The sequence below is a fragment of the Pyrgilauda ruficollis genome, unplaced genomic scaffold (assembly GCF_017590135.1).
Source record: "Pyrgilauda ruficollis isolate IOZ18807 unplaced genomic scaffold, ASM1759013v1 scaffold4, whole genome shotgun sequence".
Lineage (NCBI taxonomy): Eukaryota > Metazoa > Chordata > Aves > Passeriformes > Passeridae > Pyrgilauda > Pyrgilauda ruficollis.
The window spans coordinates 23336092-23358250 of record NW_024525489.1 but is presented as its reverse complement, the minus strand read 5'-3'; the positions used below and the strand labels follow the sequence as shown (position 1 = coordinate 23358250).

Sequence of the window (22159 nt, the reverse complement as noted above, 5' to 3'; positions counted from 1 at the left end):
GTTCAGGTGCAAGTCCATCCTAAGCTTTCCTCTACTGAAGATGCATTGCAGTATGTGGAGGAGTTAATTCTTCAGTTGTTAAATATGTTGTGTCAAGCTCAACCAAGAAGTTTTCTGGATGTAGAGGTATAGAGAACACTTATTACAAACGTTTTTGCAAATAATTTGAACTATTACATGAAAGCTACTATATTTACCATTTCATAATGCAAAAAGGAAACCAGTAATTATGTGTCTTTATGTAGCACAGCCTTCTGCATAAAGCCTACTGAGTTCCCTAATAGCTCATTTTCCTATCAATTTAATTTATTGTTCAATGCACAGCAAAACTGTGTGCTGTATTACTTTTCAATAGATGGTGAGTGTGAGTTTTGTGTATAAAGCTGACTGGTTCCTTTCAAAAGACCTTTTTTTTTTCCCCCATGGATATTGTATGCAAACTACAGCTGCTTAGTCTGAGGCTCTGTGCTGCTTTCTCAGCATGGAATTTAGGCTGATATATCCACTGCTCTCCCAGAAATTAAAACAAAAATATCAGTTTTTCAGAAAGAGTTTAGGAACACTTCTTTCCTCTGTACAGAGACCTTGTCTCTTACCATTGCCTCTTCAAAGATCTACTACTCCTGCTGCTCAACAGAGCAGCTTAAGTTTAAGAAGAGAGGTTGAGTTTTTCCATCTGAGGAACAAATTAGTGAAGCTGTATCACTTAAATTTTTAGGACCCTGAATACCTTGGTAGCACTTGGTGCTTAACCATGATTTAAAGATTTGGTGCTGGGCTACAGAGTCTGTGTGCCTGTTGGTTTCCAGTGCTTGGCACCAGGGCCTGTGCCAAGTGACTTCCTCACGTTCTGAAGAAAGTGGAATAATGGCAAATAAAACCTCACTGACAAAAAACACTTAAAAATGTGGTTGTCCTAGAGCTCAAGATTGATGAATTTCATCCTTCCTCTTCCCTTTTGAATACTGACACCTCCAGTGGTGTTCCAGTGTTCCCTTTAATGGCTGACCTGTTTTGCAACATCATTTTGGTCCGGCAGCTCAAGAGACCAGAGCTTTGGGGAAGGTTATTTAATGCTGTTTTAAATACCACTGACAAAAACGTCACAAAGTCGTCACAAAGTGTTGTATTTTAAGTCCTATGGCTGTGAAAGCCGGAGAAATGGAAAAAGTAGAGATGATCAAACAACCACCATTTACCCCCATGCACAATGATGATGTTTTTAATTATGTGGTCGAACACATTCCTTTTTCCCCTGGGACACCTTCATTGTTCAGTCAACAGACTAGTAGTGTGAGTTGGTATTAGATAGTGAATCAGACTTTTTTGGTAGGACCTCTGCTTTCCTTTCGCGAAAGTATTATGAAGGAAAAAAAAGTCTGCACTTTGAAAAGTTGGGTATTACCTTTATAGAATAGTATTCTTTTACTTTCTTTTGTTAGAAAGTTTTTGTTTGTGTACTTTTTCCTGTGCCACCTCTCTGTAAGTGGTCATTAACTTTGTCTTCCTCATTTCATGATTACTCAAACAGGAGCCATATTTACGTAAGTGAGCAATCGCAACTGAAACAGTCAGTGGGAACTGTGGTCTGAAAAATAAATGTAAAGTTATGTGAGAAAATAAATTTCTGGCATCTGTGTATACTAGGGCTACAAAAAAGCATGGTGATGCTTTCAAACCTCCAGCGACCTGTGTGTGAGTTCCAGCAGGAGAGTTGTTCAATGCATGGGAGTGTGCAGGTGTCCTCAGGCACTGCTGAAAGGAGTAAATAAACTGGGCCATGTCTGGCCCACCTGTAGCCTGAAACTGGTTTAGAATATGTGGGTGCTGTTGGACATTTTCTTCTCCTGTTATGTTCATTGTCATCATCAGGGCAGTTTGCATGTATTCATATTGGACCATATGCTGATCAGTAAAGGCAAAACAAAAAGCCTGTTATCATTTCATTCAGTGACCATCCTGTGCAGGGAATAAAATGTCAGGTATGTAGTCATGTATTCAAATACAGAGTTAACCAGGCATGGGCACAAGGGGAGCAAACTGTGCCTTCAGTTTAATTCTTAAATATTTAGCAGTAGATAATTCTCTGATAATGGTACCCTGAAACAGCCTTATGCATGTAGTGAGCAGCATGTACCAAAATTATAACATTTACACATCCTGTATAAGCTTTTATTGTTGAAATACAAATATTAGCAACCATTTCTTTGTTAAGTAATAGAAAGCAGTTTGACAGCACAGTTACATTGCTGAGATCATTCAGATGGTGCATTTACTCCTTGGTCATGTTTTCTTGTCTAAAGGATCGTGTTCAAAAAAGTTTCCCCCATCCTATTGATAAGTGGGCAATAGCTGATGCCCAGTCTGCTATTGAGAAGAGGAAACGAAGGAATCCGTTATCTCTTCCGGTAGAAAAAATCCATCCCTTGTTAAAGGTAAGCAGTGATGGAATCTTGCTTTCAGAATGCAGTTAGAGGTCAACCCCTTTGTTTCATGTGATGTCTATGTGCTGCCTGACTGTGAACTAAAAGAATTAAGAATACCTATGTTTGTTGCATAGTTGTAAGTATTCCAGTAAGTGGAATATACTTATTTCTGAGTTAAAAATCACTGAATTGTCTCTTGGACAAACAAGGCCAAGAACCCACTGTCTAAGTTTGATTGTGTTTCATTTTCCATGACTAAGAAAACACTCCAGAAACTCGTGGAAATAGCCCTAAATGTTAAGTTAAGGTTTTTGGGACAGTTAGTTGGCTCTTGTCGCTTCCACATCATTGGAGCAGCATCTCCAATGTCACTGTTTCTTCTCTAGGCCTACACACTCCTGTGTTTCTATTCCTAAAATAGGCTGTAGATATGTAGTGAACCTTTATTGAGCAGAGTCTTAAGATTACTAACTGGTTTGAGTTGTACTCTGCAGTGTCTGTTTCATCAACTGAGTAACAGTGGAATGCTTTTTGTTTTTTCCTTTTCAGGAAGTTCTAGGCTACAAAATTGACCACCAAGTGTCTGTTTACATAGTAGCAGTATTAGAATACATTTCTGCAGACATCTTAAAACTGGTTGGGAATTATGTGCGGAATATAAGACATTATGAGATTACAAAACAAGATATTAAAGTAGCAATGTGTGCTGATAAGGTAAGCCCAACTCTGGTTTGTCAGGTTAACAAACAACTAAATCTATAGGTAATTTTGAGAGGACAATGCCTTTTTCTTAGTGAGGACATGGAATAATATATCTTCTAAGAAGAAATTAGCATCATAAAATATGGTTCCAGTAATGGAACAAAACTACCAGAAAGCTAATTGAGCTTATGAAGCTCTTGCTTGTGCTTGTTAAATCTCTCTTTCTCGTGATTGTACCTGCCTAATGTCAGCAACATGTGAATACTTTAAAAATTACTGTGAAGCAGCACTACCTTTAGACTGTATTGCATGTAAAAAGTAGTGTTTCAGTGGGTCAAACAAAACCTCCATCTCCTTAGCATCTCAGCCCAATTTTCCCTAGCAGTGGGACATGGGCCTGGTGGCTACGGCCTGGAATCTCCTAGCAGTGTGCTAGAACTGTATCTGTGAAGGAAAGTTAGAAATGGTGGGGTCTCCTTGAATACTTGGATTGTTCCATGTGATTTCCTACAGTAGTGATGTTGTAATGTCCCATTCCCCAGAATTAGGATTCTCATTTTAACCCAAGTTCTGTGTACAGTCACTGGCTCTGAAGCATGAATCACCTTCTGTTCTTAGAGCTTCAGAAGTCAGGCTTCATGCAAAATGTCCTGCATTTTTCTGCTTTTAGAGAGTCGTTGTAATGACTCCTGGGTCACACACCACATTTGGAGGAAGTGTTCAGTAATCCAATTTTCTTGAGAACTTTAAATTACTGATGGCTTATGTTTGGTAAATCTTGCTTGGGTGTGAATTGGGACCTCTGGTAGCCAGAGTGTTTAGAGTTCCTGTTGTCCGTGTCGTTCTGCAGCAGGACTGGTTTCTGAAGCTGCTGCCCTTCCTCAAGGGTTCATTTTAACAAGAGAGCTCAGCAGTTAAGGACAGAAACTGGGCCATGTGCAGCCTGTGGACAGGCCAGTGTTCATTGCAGGTAGATCACAGGCTTCTGAGAATGATCATGTGTGTGTTCCTGAAAGCTGAAAAGCCAAAATACACAACTTCTAACTTCAGACAGTATCTTCAGAAACTTAGGTTGTGTACTGCTGATTCAGAGCAATAGAACACAGCTAAATGCTCATTGGTTTTGTGTACTTCACTTTTTAAAATTGTAATTGATTTTAGGACCATGTTCTTGGAGAGATGCCTGGATTGGTCTAAGTGACTGGGAGTCTTCAGGAATTGCCACTGCAAATAATGACTTGCAAATTCATAGCAGTGGATGTTGGTTTTGTAATGCTTACCTGATTGCAGAGTGATAATAATTGATCTTATTGCTTATCAGTCTGATTTCATGGCAATAATAGGCTGTCTTTATTGGTAACTTCATAGTCAATCTCGAGAAGGTTCTCATTTTGTGGATTTCCCTCTCTTTGCTGCCTAGGTATTAATGGATATGTTCCATCAAGATGTAGAAGATTTAAGTGCACTAACTTTATCTGATGAAGAACCCTCCACCTCAGGGGAGCAAACCTATTATGACCTAGTGAAGTCATTTATGGCAGAAGTTCGACAATATATAAGGGAACTGAATCTCATTATCAGAGTTTTTAGAGAGCCATATGCCTCCAACTCCAAACTGTTTTCATCTCATGTAAGTATTGTACAAACCACAAACAAAAGGCACATACTGTCATACCTATAAATATAGGTGGATACTTCCCAAACTTAACTGTTGGGAGGTCACTGTTCTTTATGTTTCAATAATGTACATTTTATATATTTTTATGTATTCATTATTTTTAAAATACATTTTATGATCTTGCAAAAATCACAGAAAAAGTATATTATAAAATTACTGTAAAATCTTGTTCTATTTAAGGAAGTTCTTTTACATCAAAACAGAGTAGCTTTGCACATTTGACTTTTGTCTTGTTTTGTTGCAGGATGTGGAAAATATATTTAGTCGTATATCAGACATCCATGAACTTAGTGTGAAGTTACTGGGTCATATAGAGGACACTGTTGAAATGACAGATGAAGGTAGTCCTCACCCACTAGTAGGCAGCTGTTTTGAAGATATGGCAGAGGTAAGAGAATGGTGTTGTGGGGTTTGCTGGGTTTTTTTGCTATTCATATTTTAATAATTGCAATTAGATCTCTGTTCCAGCTGGCTCTCTTCAGTTTCAGATCTCTCCTTCCAACCCCACTGTGATGAAGGGACTGTCCATTTTTTAAAGTGCTCTTATCTTTTTAGTTTCTAAATCTGAGCTTTTAGAGTGGCTGTTTAAAGTTCAGAGAGTGGAGGTGAAAATAACTCAACACTGATGAGGAGGTTCCTTTAAAACTAGAAGCTGGTCAGCCTCTCCTCAGTACCTGAGAAGATCAGCAAATCTTCCTGCACTTCACATCCAGCCATGTGAAGGACTAGAAGGTGGTTGGCAAAAGCCAGCACAGATTTCCAAAGGACAAACTGGAGCTGTCCAGCTGACTGCTTTCTGAGTGATGGCTGTGTCCTTGGACGAAGGGAAGAGCAGTTATTATCTCTTATCTGAGCTAAGCAGGGCCTTCAGCACAGTCTGTCATAGCATGGGTAAGATGCAGCCTAGCTGGTTGAATTGTAGAACATGAGCAGTTGGCTGAGCTGTCAGCCTTTGAAGGATTGTTACCAGCAGCACAAAGGTCACCTGGAGGCCGGTGGTTGCCAGCATTCCTGAGGGTTTGATACTGTTTAATGTCTGTATTGGTGTTGTGGAAGGAGGTCTGCCTCATCTAGTTGGTAGGTGCTGCCAAATTGTGGGGGGACACACAGGACGACAGAGCTGCTGCTTTTGGTACCTGACAGGCTGGAGAAATGGACCTGTGGAAGCCTCCTAGAGTTGAGTAAAGGCAATCATGAAATTCTACACCTGGGAGCAAACAATCCCATGCAATATCTCAGCTGAGGAGCAGCACTGCTTGCCAGGGCTGGGAGATCCTTGGAGATGAGATGTGAAGGCTAACTGGCTCCTGGGTTTTATTAGGGAATGTGTAGCTGGCAGTTCTGTGTAGAACTTGAGACCACATCTGGTGTACTGTCTCTGGTTTTGGGCTTTCTGGTACAGGAGAGGCAAGATAGGCTTGTAGTTAAGGTTGCCATGATGATTAAGGAGTTGAGGCCCACAATGCAGAAAGAGGGCTGAGACTCTGGGTATGTTGATTCTTGAGAAGGCTGGGTATGTTGATTCTTGAGAAGGCTGAAGCAGGAGATCTTACTGCTGTCTTTAGTTATCTGAAGGAAAGGTGTGAGGATGGTCGAGGCAGATTCTTCTCAGTTGTGAACTGTGAGATGAGTGAGAGAACATAAAAATGGCAAAAAGATTAATCCTGATTAGATACTGGGGGGAGAGGGGGAAATTCGCAATGAGAACAATTGAACATTGGGATAGGCTGCCCAAAGAGGTTTTGGTGCCTCTGTTCTTAGAGTTAGAGCTCAGCAGGATGAGAGACCTGAGCATTCTCAGCCAGCTTAATGATGGATCTGTCTTTGGCCCTGAGGTGGGCACTGCTTTGAACAAAGAATTGGTGGACCAGTTGACTTCCAGAATCTCTTTTAGGCTGATTTATTCCATGTGTCTGTGCATGTAAAAGTATGGATTCTTCTCTATATGTGTTTTTGGGAAAAGTATGCAGAAGTCTCTCCTATGTAGGATATATATTTTCTCTAAGAAATGTGGAAGTTTAGCTGTTAAAACAGTTTTGTAAACTGATGGCATTCCTGCCCATGGCAGGGGGGTTGGAACTTGAAGATCTTTAAGGTCCCTTCCAACCCAAGCCATTCCAGGATTCTGTGATTGTAAAATTATTCTGTCTCTTTTTAGGAACTAGCATTTGATCCGTATGAATCATATGCACAAGATATTTTACGACCCGGGTTTCATGATCATTTTCTAAGTCAATTATCAAAGCCAGGAGCAGCATTTTATTTACAGGTAACTTGCCTTTAAATAAGACATATTGTTGATATTACTGTGTTAATTACATTGTCTTATTCCTCCAGTACATGTATTGTTTTAAGACTGAAACTTATTTTGTTTCTAGTCAATAGGTGAAGGCTTTAAAGAAGCTGTTCAATATGTTCTACCCCGGCTCCTCCTCGCCCCTGTTTACCACTGTCTTCATTATTTTGAACTGCTAAAAGTAAGAACATTGTGTAAATCAGATGTGTTTGGGGATTTTGGGTTTTTTTCTATGGTTCTCAGTGTTAGGTAAGAGCTTTGGATGCTCAGTTAGGTGTAAAATCTTTTACTAGAATGTGAATAATAAAACTGCTGTGTTAAGAGAAAAGCAGGCTGTGTGCTCTGCAGGTGAATGCTATAATTAACTGAATATCAGCTGATAATTATTTCTGTTGAATTATCTATCAATCTAGAAAGCAGTAGAGATCTACACACTCATATTCTTGGAATGGTTGTTTCAACAGTGCTAGGAGGTGGTGGCACATGGCTGTATTACAGAAAATGCCAAGCTGTTACTTTGTAAATTTTAAATCACAGCAAGATTCCCCTTCAGACTTCATTTTATTTTAATAAAAGCTTCAGTGTTCTTGCAGTGCGCATCGCACAGGATTGTAAAGGTGATATCTTTCCTTCAAAGGGAAGGCTTGGTTAATATTTATACTTGGGCTATTTGTAATTAGACCTTGCATTGATAGGGTAACAATAACATATACATATAATAGCTGCAGAATGTTTCTCTGGGTCACTTATCAGTATTGCATAATGATCCTTAAGGACTGTAAAGCATTTTGAGGAAAATGTTCCAGTAGGACCTTCTTTTGGGCTTAATGGAAATTAATAAGGTATACAGTGTTCCAAATAACTGTTTATAAAAATTTGGATCAGAAGTAAAACAAAAAACCAAACAAACGAAAAACCAAAACAATTTTAAAGAAATCTGTTGTGTTTCCTTGAATGTTTGGTTGGTTGTCTTTGGATAAGCCAGTAGTTCATCTTTGAGCATAAGTGTCTACATCTGTAACTCCATTTTTAGTGATTTAGATCTACATGTACACTTTTGGCACATAGCACATCTTGTATAACATGCTTTTTTGAAAAAATTTGGAATGTATGCCTGATCTGTTTGTCTCATTCATGGGTTTGGTCTGACTTCAGGCATCTTTAAAATATGAAGCATTTCCTTTCATGACAGTCCATTGGAAGGGAGGTTTGATACAGCTTGTTTGCATTTTGTATGATAAAGACCTGCACAGACATAAGGTATCTCTGGTCACACTGTTATCACACAGTCTCAACATGCAGTACTGAAGGCTTTGCATACTTCTGTGTGAACATGGCACTGTATTACCTAATGGACAAAGCACGAAGGATTAGTGCTGTCTGACACCCAGCCATCCTGCCTTGCTTCTTTCCCCCGGCAATTTGAGGGGGGAAAGGAGAGCATGTGTACCTACAGAACAGGGAGCAGCCCGTGTTTGCCTTTTCTAGGGCAGGCTGGAGTCTAAGCTGACCCCTCTCCTCCCAAGTCTGTCAGTCTTTTTGCAACTCATGACCTCTGCTTTGTGAAAAATTCTTCTTTTCATATTCATGCTCTACACACACAAACACACAGAACTCCTCTACCCTGTGTCAGTCTGATATTGTTGTGCTGGATTTTATTCTGTATCTGATAATAAGCTCCCAGGTTTTCTTCCCACCATGTTGCTCATGTCACATTTTAGTTGGACACCTGTCACTGTGGTCTGTCAGCACACACATGTCATGTACACAGAATAGGCAGTGAGGGATAATAGGTGCACATGAAGAGAGAGGCAACATCCCTGGTGGCAGCATCTTCAGCTGTCAGTGAGTACAGCAATGTGCAATTCAGTATGAATCCCTGCCTGCCTCAAATAGTCTTTGCTAGCAGTAATATTTTCTTCCTTATATCTGGAATCTTTGAACAGATTCCAACTTGATTTTTATCTGCCACAGAAGGATATTTGTGCAATTATATCGTTCTGACAGTTCCACTGATAGAAGGTTTTGAATTCTCTTGTCTGGTAAGAGGCCTGAGTTAGTGATTGCAAGCATGTCTATGAATAATCAAGTTAAAAATGCTATGAAAATGGACCTCTGGTTATGAAAAGACAAAATATTGGCAAAGTAGCAGGTGGAAAAAATATTTTATTTCTCTTGAACATAGATATACTTAAGGATAGAGGGGTTAGCATTTATCTTTGAGATGTGTTGTATAATGTTGCATATTTTGAAGTAATCTATTTAAAATGCATTTCAGTTACCTTCTAACTATCCAGACTACAAAAAAAAGTAAATTTCTATTCACTGAAGGTTATCCTATTTAGAACCTAAAGCCTTCCTGAAGCAGGACAGGGTATCAGGAATGCACAAATGCATATTATATTTTTAGCTGAATCTTCCTTCAGCTGTGTTTTCCTTCAACCAACCTGAAAGTCCTCAAACTTTTATATAGGAGCTATGTAAAAAAGCAGCTTTGTGTGAAACTGCACTTTTCTACAGATATTCAGATAAAAAATGAGCTTTTCTAAATTATAGAATCATTGTTATGATATTTAGTAATTGAAGAAAGAGGTTTTCAAGACCTTTGAATTGAATTGGGCACTGTTTCAAATGCTGCACATTTGTATGCATGTATGATAGTCTTTAATTGGGTGAATAGATTACTTTAAAGTTTTTTTTTTCAGGTAGAAATGCTGCAAAGCATGTATAAACTTTGATTAGATGAAACAGTATATTCTGGGCGCAACAGGAGAACATGGTAGGGATTTTTTGTGGTTTGGATTTTTTTAAGCCAACTGCAGACTTGAATCCCATGACTTAGGAATGGTAACTATCATCTCTTTGCTAATATATTTTAATGTTTTTAATTAATGCTAATATTTTAATATTTATATTTTAATTGGAATTCTATCTATAATATACTTAAAATCTCAGGATGCTTTCATTTCACAGCAGCATCTATAATGTTTATTTATTTTTTTCAAACTTCGTTCTGAGATGATAAGTAATTTTTCAGGTTTTACTGACTGCCAATTCAGCTCAAGTAGAAATACTCCTCAGTTGAACCTTTTTGTCTTCCTCTTCCACCATCCTAATGGTAAAAATAATAATTCTGGTTTTGCAAGGTCTTTCAAGATGATAACCTCTCCTTTTCCCAACCTGTTAGTATTAAATTTGTTACATGTTGTTACCTGAAGAAGGCACAAGGTAGTACAATGTTAGTTTAGGACTAGAGTATCTTGAGCTTGATCCCCTAAGTTTCTTGCTGTGTGTTTTATTGGGCAGCACCTCCCAAAGTATTTGACTTCACTTTGATTCTCAGCCTTGTTTCACCCAGTGTTGTGTTCCAGAGTATAACAAATTGAGTGAATTTGATTTCTAATCCCTTCTGTAAGTGGTGCAACCCAGCCCAGGGTGGAGAATCAAAGTCTTAATTAGTTGAACTTTGTCAGTCTGCAAAGGTTTTACAATATCTGCAATTATAGATCATTGTCTCACAACACTGTCTGGACTGCTTGTCTTCAGTACGAACCCTGTGACTAACAGGTTCTGTTGCTTTAGTCAATTTGCAAAGTATCCTTTAATTACTGTTAAAACCAGTAAATCATGGATTTGAACTAGCTGTGAATTATTTGTAGAACGTATTCACTTAATATCAGCACAAGATTTTACTTTCTGAAATCACTTTTTCTTCAGTGCTTCTTTCCAAGGGCAGTATCTTGTATGCACAATACCATTTGAAATAAATAAATAAAAAGCAGAAGTATTAATGTTTTACATATCTTTGTGTATGTAGCTGCAGATATGGATGACTTATTACATCCACTGGAGATCATGTGCAGTTCTAGGTCTCTGTGACAGATGGAGTTCTGTGTGTTAAAGAAAGTGTAGCTTGACCAAACTGTTGCTAGTGTGTGATAAGGTCTACCCAGTGTATTTGGTGTTTCTTAGGAGAAAAAGCTGGGGTGATGTAAAATTTGGACTGAAGTCTAAGAAGAGTTTTCCTAGAATGTGGCAGTAGGTAAAAAACTTAAGAAACTTCCTATTGTTACGCTAAGAAGACTTGTATTACAACTGGAATGTTGTAAAGGTACAGGAGTTGTCATGTGGTGGAAGCCTGAGTTGATACAGCCAGGTGAAATGAGGAAATGAGATTCTGTATTTATTTCTTCCTTGTGGGGTTTCATTGACAGTATTTCTATTTCTTTTCTCCTTTAAGTGCTAGTGGGTTTATCCCTTAAGTCAGTTGTGTGTTCATCAGCCAAAAGGGAAATAGGTTCAAAAGGTTGATAGGGAAAAATAAAACTTTGTCACAGCTTTGTGGATGTGTGTGCACTTTTCCCAGAAATTTGGTTATTGTTAATCAAACTGATTGGTCCTTAATTTTCTTTCTAGCTGTGGCACCCGTTGATATATTTCCTGTGTTTGTATCAGATGAATCTATGCACATGGCTGTCACTTCATTTGTCAGTGCTGTTGTGGAGCTGTAATGGAGCTGCATGTTTTGCTTCATAGGGTTTTTTCCTTATATACAGGATGTATCTGGGATTTTGAGAAGCAGATGTCTCTTTCCAGGAAATTTTCTAATAAGTATCTTTCCTTTCTAAATAGGTACCTCTGAGAATATTTTTTCTATTATCCCTTTAAAATTGCTTTTCTGCAAAAACTGGATAAAATATAACAAAAGTGAGCATAAAATATTCCTTGTGACCCTTTGCCTTCCAGTCCTCAGTGGCACTTGAGCTGTGTCAGTCAATCCTGCTGGACCTGTAACAGCAAGTGCTGTACTTTGATCCCTTGAGGCAGGAGTAGGATGTCGCAGGGTCAGACTTCTTTGGGAAGTCAAATGGAGAACGTCCTGAACTCCAGAGTTACGACTTCACTTACGTGTTTAACCGTAGGGTTCCAAAGTCCTGTTTTCCAATCAGTTTTCCAGAACCACCTGCATGGCAAACACTCTGTAGTCCTGTGGGAGTTAGAAGAGCTGTATTAACTGATTTGTTCCCACTTTTCAGTGGCTGCTGTTAGTGACAGTAGAGAGCACTTCAACTTCCATGGCAGCAGCTTGTGCTGAACACCTAAGGCCAAGCTCCCATGACAATGGATCGGTGTTACAGGAATTTGCACAAATTTTGATCCTTTTTTTGCCTGCTAAATAAAAGTTTTGACAAAATCCATCGAGGACTGCATGTTAAGAAGCTTATTTTAGCTGGGATTTTCAACTCCTAGTTTTTGTTACTGTGACAGTCATGGTACAGTCTCTGATACATTTGTATTGTTGCATAATCTTTTAAAACTGTAGTGTATTTCCCTGTCCTCTTCTCTTGCCACCTTGTGTACAAAAGGCACATCTTTGGAGAGAGGTAGTGCAGTGGTTGAGACTTCCATATGCTTCCATCTCTTCACTGGAAATATTTCTGGATATGGAGCTATGGATTTAGTCCCACTGCCAGCTTTCTTTGTTTCTCTTACAACAGTGGAGGTTTCTGTTTTCTGTCAATACTTTGAGAATTCAATGGAAACTGATGGAAATACAAAGGAAATAACAAACACAAGTGAAACAACAAAGGAATTCGTGGTTTGTTTTTGTCACTTGCTGTTTCATTTCATTTCACCTGCTGTTTTTTTTACTTAACCACCAGTGCTCCTCTTAAAATCAACAGGGTTCTACCCTTGCTTCTCAGAATGATCTCTGAAATTGTGTATTCACCTTATGCAGCATCGAAATATTCATACATTTCTGTTCAAAAATCATACATTTTTGTCCAAACATAGAGGTGTCATCCAGTTTTGCTTACAGCCTTGCAAAATTTTCTGGCAAAGATCACACTTGAATTGTTTCGAAGCAGAAGAAGTGGATTTTAATCCACTTTGGAATTACAAAAGAGAAAGGGAAGATGTTTTCAAATTGCATTGTTTTTACTTTGATGGAAAATTTGGGGGAAGAAAATGGAAGACCTCAATTACAAGTGTGGAAACACGTAGGTAAATATTCTGTGATATTTCAAATACTGGTCTAACTAAATGTTATGAACTAAATTATGAGTTTTAAATTTCTAATGTATTCTGCAGGTCTGCTAATAGTGATGAGACAAACCAAAGTGACAGTAAGAGAGAAGAGAGTTTCAGAGCATGAAGGCTCTGGAAGGATCTGTGTGAACTTGTACATTTGTTGCAGAAAGGTAATGATGCTGCTGTGGAGGAAACATCAGCACATGCAAAAAAAAAAAAAACCAAACCCCATATTTCTGAAAAATGCAGAGCAAATGGGTTTTCTGTACTTGGAGAAGTCAAGGCCTCCTATAGGCAAAGTAGCCATTCCCAGTAATGGAATGTAAAATGCATAAATGGCTGCTAGTAGCCTACAAAGTCTGAATGTTTAGGAAATAGTTTTGTGAGAACCTCAGAGAAGACATCTGGGAGAAAGGCTTTGCTTTTCTATCCCTTCCTTGGTGAAGGAGATGCTGAGTGTGTAACCTAACATTGATTGCATACTTGAATCCCTTCCCAGCTGCAGAAACTGAGAGCAAAATTGCACCTCTTCCTGCTGAGCAGACACCAGGTGAAACACTTAGCAGGGTGCTGTTGCCCTGGAGCAAATATGGTCTTCTGACCTGTATTCTGGGAATGCTAATGGCAAATTGGCCACATATGAAACCTGTTCTAGAAAACTTTGAACTGTTGAATTAGTGAAACATCAGCTAACAGGCTTGTGTAGTATACAGTTCTCAATGGGTCTTCCTGACTTTTCCTCAGTGTCCATCCTGATTTTCAAAATGGCATTTCAGAGTAATGTAATTGAATTCTGAAACATAATTATTTTAATTTCACACAAACACACACACCTTCCCAAATAAGAATGTTCACATTGGGCAATCAAAGTAACAATTCCTTAAATTCATGTTTCTTTAGCCCAAATGTTTTTACGATTTTTGGGCTCGGATGACATTTGATGTACTTGAATTTTCAACATATATTTAGGATCTATTTTAAGTCACGTAGTAAAGAGGTGAAGTAAAAAGGAATCTTGCACTAAAAGTTGAAATGCTTTTTGCTTTCCTCTGTTTTGATGCTTTACTTGTTCAGTATGCTTCCCGATGGGTTGATCATATTTTATATTGTGAGTTAAACATAACATGAAATAAAAGATGTGGGCATTTTAGCTTCTGTGTCTTTTAAAATGTACTTCCAAGAGAATGCTGAAGGCTTTTTGTAACTAATTCTCTGATATCTGGGGTTTGATATTTGACATGTGCTATTTCTTGTAACTTTTAAAAATTAAACTGAGAAAACATAATTAAATTTTGAGTGGAGAAAAGATTTTTATCATTGTAAACAGTAAGACACCAAGTTCTGTTCCACTGTCAATGGAACTGACACTCCTGCTATAATGTAGCTCTGAATAAACAGATAACTGTATGAATATTTTTACTGCACTGTGCTCCAGATTGTCTGAGTTTATATGAGTACAAAATGATTTTTCAAATTTCAGTGCATTGAAGCTGTGTATGTATGTTCAGGAATATGGCATGTGGAGTTTTCCTTCCAGGTTCAAGTGTGAAGTGCTTTTTAGTCTGCTAGCATTTTCCAGAAGTGCATAGTGTTCCCTGCAGTTGTCCCCATTTACCGTCCCAGATGATTTCCTGATGCTTTCTGAAAATTAAAAGTTTCTAGATATGACAACACTTTCTTTTATCCCCAGTACACTGCTGTTTTGGGCTGAGTTTTTTGGTTTTTTTAGGAAGTACAGAAAGTCAGAGAGTGCTCTCAAGTATCTGTGCTGTTGAGCCACCTTCCAGGATTGGTTTGTGGCAAAGTGCCAGCAGACCTGCCTGCCTTACTCAGAGTAGAAACCCTATTGGTTTTTATTGTTGGTTACAAAATAGTTCAGTCTTCTGTGTATTGAAGCTGTGGTCTTGACTCCCAGAGGAACTGGGGAACTTGCAGTTCACAAATTTCAGTGGTTAGACTTAATCTTCTGGGAAGACAGAATTCTAGGTTGTGATGCAAACCCTAAAGTACAAGACTTCATATTTGTCATGACACCTGCTGGTATGCTTCTCCTCTGTATTTTCTATCACTGTATTTCCAGAGAGATGCTCCTCTGACAGTGTAAGAGGTCGACTGCCACTGTCTAATTATGCACTGCATGAGAAGGATTTATTTTCTGTCTCTTTGGAATTTATAAATATGTAATCCTTGTGGTATGCAACAGGTAGAAAAAAATACCTTGTCTTCCACTTCTTGGTGTCTCTTCAGAAATTGTGGTCTAGAATGTAGAGTACTTTCTTTTTGCTAGAGACTTCCCTAGCAGTCTATTTTTTCAAGTTTTTTTTTTTTTCCTTGAATGAACAGTGTCTTGTGCCTGGAGTATTGTGAATCACATGAATGATAAGCCAATATTTTCTCATAAGATTGTTAAAACCCACAATCTCTATAATACTACTGATAATCAGAAGTCTGCACTTCATATAATGTTATAATATTTTTTGTAGCATATAGTGCACTTTCTGTAAAAAAAACAAAAAAGAACAAACAAAGCCCCCTCACCACTTAACTTAGCATCTCCCTGGTTTCTTCATTAGGGGGCACTGCACAGCTATAGAGGAATATGTGGGATTTGCAGAGAAACTTTCTGGATGCTTTCCAGTTATGCCATTTCACTTTCCACCTTTTCTAAACTGTCCAGGGGCAGTGTGAGATGAAACCATTGCTGTAAGTTACACTGAGTTCTGGTTAAGTCTGGTTTTGGTAACTGCACAATACCAAGCTGGAATATAAACTTCCAAATTCCTGTGTCCAGAGAAGTGTCTTTATAGTAGTTCAGAGTATTGCTTGACTTGCCATTTGTGTTGGTGTTACACAGAAGATAAGACACATTTCTGCACAGCACTTCCTAAATGTTAAACCTGGAGCATAATTACACTCACTGGATTTTGATTTCATTTCTATTTGCCATTGGAAATAGGATTACTCCCAATGGATCCTGTTGGGAAAGTATTAACTGCTTTCTCTATATGCAGATATGTGTTTTGCTTTGGGACGTGGATAAATACGAACATTTTTACAACTGGAGAGAGTATGTCGCAACATAAGGGCAGAAAAAAGCTGTAAAAAGCAACATAAGAGCAGAGTGCTTTGCAGTAATTAATGTTAATCTTTATTAGTTTGTTTCTGAACAGAATGTACAGAATATTCTAGGACCTAGTAAAGGTTATTTTCAAGGAGACCAGGCTTAAACAATCACTTCCACTGCTGAGGAGTAGTAACCCAGAAGCTGTAGGAAATCCAGACTGTTTTGATGGAAGTTTGTAAAAAGACAGCACACAAGGCAAAGAACCTTCTCTGAATGCTTGTGCAGGAAAGATGCAAAATCTTAGAGGTAGTTACAGCTTTTTCAAAACTTTCTTTCAAGACTTCAGCTCAAGGTAGACTTGCCTCCTTGGTCTGAAATCCTCTCTGAACCCAGATCTGCAAAACTGAAGCAAAGGGGAGATGATACCCCACTAAATCTGGAGAGTAGAGGAATATGAAGAAGATATCCATCCTTCTTGGAAGATGTCATCTCCCTAAGATCTTTTGGGGAGTAATGCTTGTTGTGGTGCATTCTCAGACCTATTTCAGTGGTTGTTACTCAAGTAGGCTCTCCCACCTAATGCTTTTTAGGTTGAGAGTACAGCAGATGACACTACATGAACCAAAGCTGCCTAGAATAAACTTTGTGGTCATCCTTATGGCTGAAAACAAATAAAGTGGTCTCTGGTATTGACAGCTGTTGCATTGAATGATTAACTCTAGTTAGGGAAAAATTAGTACTGTTCTCTGACCCATTAAAATATCAAACATGACTGTTGTACTCTGTTGGAATTTGAAGGACAATACTTATATTTTACACTGGAATTGAGCAGCACAATTTTACTTTTTCCAAGGGTGTCTCATTCTGGTTCATGCTGGCCTTCGTTTCACTTCTACCACCAAAACAAATCCTTCAGTTGTGTGGAGCTAATTCTTGGTGTGTGATAGTCTAAAATGCTTGTCTGTTAATAATTCTGCAAATGTTATTTCAGTTTGACATCTAAGCCACAACTGTAGTCACCTATTTTTTCACTCACATAAAACATTTTAGTGCTTAAATGAAGATTTGAGATGCAAATCTTCAATTTAAGCAATCTTAAACATGGCAGATCTTGCTTTAAAAATTTACCTGTCATAACAATAGTTAGACACAAAATATTAAGTGTTAACCCTTCTTATCCAGTTTTAGTTTAGTTTTTAGATTCGAAACCCATTGTGGCTCTGGGCCATTTGCTTTGTGTTGGCTCTGCAGTTATGCTGGAGGTTGGCTTGAGATAATTTCCAAGGTCCCCTTCCACCTGATTTAGTAATTAGACTGTTATTCATGAGGTGAGAGTCTTTGTAATCTTCTATTTTTAAATATCATGAAGGAATTCTGCTTAGCTTTGGGTCCAGCTTGCCTGTTCCAGAATGTTTATGTGTTATGGACTGGTTTGATCTTGTCCTGTAGTATGGTGTATATGGGGATCTCCTTCCTTGCTTGTTCTTCTTAAGACTTAACACCTGACATGGGTTCCATTAAGGAGCTGTAAGGGAAATCAAACCAGTTTGAGATAAATACTGCACGTCTGAGTGTGTTTGTATCTGGGGGACCTTAGTGACTGTGCTGTATTTTAGTGAGATTAAGCTCATAGCAGAGAGTTGTCTCTCACCTGTGTCAGTAACACACCTGGTTATTACCATTAACTTCTATAACAAGCAGGAGCATGGAAAATCAGCAGAAGGTTAGGTTTCTTCTTCCTGGGTCAAACTTCTGGATTTGCACGTACTGAAATGCTTGTAACACTTCCTGTCTTTAACTTTCAATGTTCACAGCAATTGGAAGAAAAAAGTGAGGATGAAGAGGATAAGGAGTGCTTGAAGCAAGCAATAACTGCCCTGCTAAATCTTCAAAGCAGTATGGAACGGATATGCTCCAAAAGCCTTGCAAAACGAAGGCTTAGGTAAACGTTTCCGGTTTTTCTGCTCTCTGCTCTTAATGCTTTGCTATAAATCCAGGGCTCCCGGTTTCCTCTTTTAGTAAACAATGAACAAAATAGATTGTGACAAGCCTGCTTTTTCAGAGGAAGTGACATCAAAGCCAAGATAATTTGTTATTGTTTTAAAACAGTTCTAATTTTTATGTGTCCTTGCAAACTGGTAGTTGAGACGTTCTGAGAATTCACTGGTAAGTCGAAAGTTACGGCATTGGTCGGTTAATTGTGCTCAGATAATAAATATCCACCTAAAAGTATTCTAAAAGTACCTTTCTGTGTGGTTAGAAGGGAATGTTCTTGAATTTGAAATTATTCTTAAAATTGTTTCAATATTTTTCTTGCCAGACAATTTTTGAGCTGCCAAGGGTAACCTTTAGGCTTGAAAATGAATGCATTTAACAGCTTACAGTTTTTCTGAATGTACTTGTTTCAAATTAATGCCATCTAGAATTGTTCTGTTGGTTATGAAAGTGAGTGGCTTGTTGGGCTAAGAAGCACTCACAGCTTGCCTGCCTCTGGTTGTTTGTGTTTAGGTAAAACATCTATTGCTGAAGATAAGTAGAAAATTTATCAGATGAGATACTTTAGTCAAGACTTTGCAATGGTGCTGATACTGAATGATGAAATTTCATTGTCAGTGGAATCCTCACTTCTCAGAAGGATGATCTGGTGTTTTTGTGTTAGTGGTGGTTGTATTTTTTTAAAAACATGTGTACTAATAGGCTGCCTTTTTCCCATCCTCCACTGAAGTGAATCCGCATGCCGGTTCTATACTCAGCAGATGAAGGGGAAGCAGCTAGCAATTAAGAAAATGAATGAAATCCAGAAAAATATTGATGGTTGGGAGGGTAAAGACATTGGACAGTGCTGTAACGAGTTCATCATGGAAGGAACACTCACACGTGTAGGAGCAAAGCACGAGAGACACATATTCCTCTTTGATGGCTTGATGATTTGCTGTAAGTCAAATCATGGCCAGCCAAGACTTCCTGGTGCTAGCAATGCAGAATATCGACTCAAGGAGAAGTTCTTCATGCGAAAGGTACAAATCAATGATAAAGATGACACTAATGAGTATAGACATGCTTTTGAAATCATCTTAAAAGATGAGAACAGTGTTATTTTTGCTGCTAAATCAGCTGAAGAGAAAAACAACTGGATGGCAGCATTGATATCTTTGCAATATAGAAGCACGCTGGAAAGGATGTTGGATGTAACAATGTTACAAGAAGAAAAAGAGGAGCAGATGAGATTTCCAAATCCTGAGCTTTATAGATTTGCAGAACCTGATTCTGAAGAGAATATTGTGTTTGAAGAGAACATGCAGCCCAAATCTGGAATCCCCATCATCAAGGCAGGAACTGTTGTGAAGCTCATTGAGAGGCTGACGTACCACATGTATGCAGGTGAGGCACTTGGTTTGTGCAGCTAAAACACAAGGTAGTAACTCGTTCATGTTTCTATCTCTGTTAAATATGTGCAGCAAAATACATAAAGTGAGTAAAAAGGGATTATGTTTGGCAGTTCACATGGGATAGTACATGTTCTCATGCAAGGGAGGGGGTGGGGGCCTGAAGCAATTGAGCTCTAGACAATACTTTTTCCTTTGTGCCCCAAGCTACAAGAACTGCCTTCCCTCCAGACTTCTAAGGCTGGGTGACACAGGAAGGGCCAGCATTGTGGCAGAGAATTATGGGCCCAGTGTTTTCAGTTCAGGGTTGTACTCTATCAGCTGTGTCCATGCTGGTGTGCCACGGAAAGACCAATATCACCTTGATAGATGAAGTCACTTGCATACTTTGTCCTCAGAACTTTGCCTTAATCAGAACTTCAGTGAGGATTTGATTTAAGGACTTCTGACTTAGAGTTTCTGTTTGTGTTGAAGTCATGTTAAAGACATTTATGTGATTATTCCGACTGACCTCAGTGTGTGGGGTTTGTCTTGATAGCAGCCTAGGATTTTCATAAGCTGTGCTGCAAAGCATGGGCTTGTGTTTGGGGTTTGGATTTTTTTTCTGATTCTATCTGTGTGTCAGTTTTTCTGAAACTTCATGCATCTTGGTGTTAGTGCTTTTCATATTCAACAATTTTTTTTCTTCCCTTTTACACTCTTAATTGTTGTGGATTGTTCTTCTGCAGCTCAGTCCTAGGTACCCTGCATAGATCAGGAATATTTGTTTGAAAGAAGTGAGCAGTAAAAAGAATATAATTTCTGTAGTTTAGTACTCTGATTACTTTTTAAAATACTTATATTTAATCTCTTCACTCCATTACTATTCTTGCTCTTCTTTTAGTTTTCCTAATGTTTACTAGAAAGCCAAATACAATATTGTGCTGGCAGTTTTTACCTGAGCAGTTTTGTAGCTGTCTTCATTTTCTTGTAACTTTTTAAACTTCTAGCTCTTGGCTTTTTATTTTATAGGCATGGTTTATGACATTATTTATGTCATAAGTCTTCAAAGTTAAAATCAAACAACTTAACCTTAGAGAAAGGAAGACACTTTTCTATTATTTTTAAATCTAGCATTGTCTTTGCAAAAGAATTAGCAAAAAGTATTGTATGAGAAAACTGAGAATATGGGTACTGAGAGGTGGCCTGAAAGACTTTGACCAAAAGAATAAAAATAGTTGTCTTATAATGTATGTAGCTTGTCTTTGTAGCCTTTAACATCTTAGTGGATGTGATGCTGCATTGCTACATTGTGCATAATTTTTCAACACTCTTATCTTCTATACCTTCTGTTTTATAATTGGTTATCTGTGAGGGAAAACATCATTGTCCTCACCATTCTGTGCAGTCTTTTCCAGGGCAGCAAAGAAATAAAAGACAGAGTGACTCAACCAAAAATGCTCTGTTGTACAGGAAACGTGATCCATTTGTGAGTTAATCGTTCAGGGGTTTGTTGCATCTTGTGGGGTGCAGTGAGTAGGGCAGCAGTTCTCCAGAGTACCAGGTTAGCTCTTTCACACATGTATCAGCTGAGTTCAAGGCTTCTCCTCTGCTTGGAGACCTGGGAAGATGAGTGCCTTGGTGATATGTAACCAAACAGCTACTGACTGTAGAAATGCTTTTCTTGCCCCACACAGGATTGTGTATTTGTGATGGTGATCTTCAGACGCCAGAACAGCAAGCGTTTACCTTTCTGAGGCAGCTTTTCTGAAATTCACTGTGGCTGGTTATGACAGCCCTTAATCTGCCAGTCTAAAGACAGTATTTACTATAGCTGTGGCTTTTCTCTAGGTTTTTATCTTTGTAGGTCAAGTGGTGTAAGAAATAATTACAGATACGCTTTGCAAAGGTCATACAAATTTGTTGCAGTTTAGTTAGTTGTTGTAGTCAAATCAGGTCTCAATTTCTTGTAATATATGAAGATCCACACAGTCCACCTTACTTGTAGATACGGGTGTTGGACCTTTTATTTGTCATCCCTCAACCCCTTGACAAATGAGAAACCATTTTATCAGGCAAAATTTCTTTGCTGTGCAACAGGGACAGCTCTAAGGAAACAATTCTGCCAGGGGTAGGAGGCATCCATCTTCTACAACAGCTCAGACAGGGAGACATCCCTGATGGCCACCTGGTCACAAGGTGTGGCAGACTGTCCAAACTATCCTGTGGTGGAGCAGCAAAACAGAGAGAAATCTGCTCTGCAAAAGCAGATTTCCATGTATTTTTACATGAGAGAAATTGCACTGCAATTAGAAGTTCAGGTTCTGACCCTATTTTCATATTCCGGTGGGTTTTCCTTGTTTTAATATGTTTCTGCATTCATTATCTCCTCTTGCCCAATTCTTGTTTCAGAGCAGCTGGATTAGGTGGTACCAACATTTTAAAGTCATGGCATTTTTTTTATCTATAGGCCAGCACTCTTCTATTTTTAAAGCTTAGATATGTTGAGTGCTTGTGCGTCATCATAGTGTCCGTTTCCTTTCTTAAGGAATTCAAGGGTGATTATTTATAAATCCTCGTAGAACAGTTATTGTT

General features: G+C 38.5%; 1 protein-coding gene across 2 annotated transcripts in view; it reads left to right on the top strand.

Annotated features, from left to right (window-relative positions):
* SOS1 (SOS Ras/Rac guanine nucleotide exchange factor 1) overlaps positions 1 to 22159 on the top strand; it is a 34476-nt gene continuing 12317 nt past the window's right edge. Inside the window, exons 1-9 of one of the 2 annotated variants that reach the window (XM_041477007.1) lie at positions 1 to 126; positions 2304 to 2435; positions 2976 to 3140; positions 4549 to 4758; positions 5051 to 5194; positions 6965 to 7075; positions 7185 to 7283; positions 18014 to 18141; positions 18925 to 19580. In XM_041477007.1, the coding sequence (XP_041332941.1) occupies positions 85 to 126; positions 2304 to 2435; positions 2976 to 3140; positions 4549 to 4758; positions 5051 to 5194; positions 6965 to 7075; positions 7185 to 7283; positions 18014 to 18141; positions 18925 to 19580 (1687 nt within the window). In that variant the 5' untranslated portion in view covers positions 1 to 84. Of the gene's footprint in view, positions 127 to 2303; positions 2436 to 2975; positions 3141 to 4548; positions 4759 to 5050; positions 5195 to 6964; positions 7076 to 7184; positions 7284 to 12821; positions 13105 to 13195; positions 13306 to 18013; positions 18142 to 18924; positions 19581 to 22159 lie in introns of those variants that run through there. The other variant, XM_041477008.1, reaches the window with a different exon arrangement.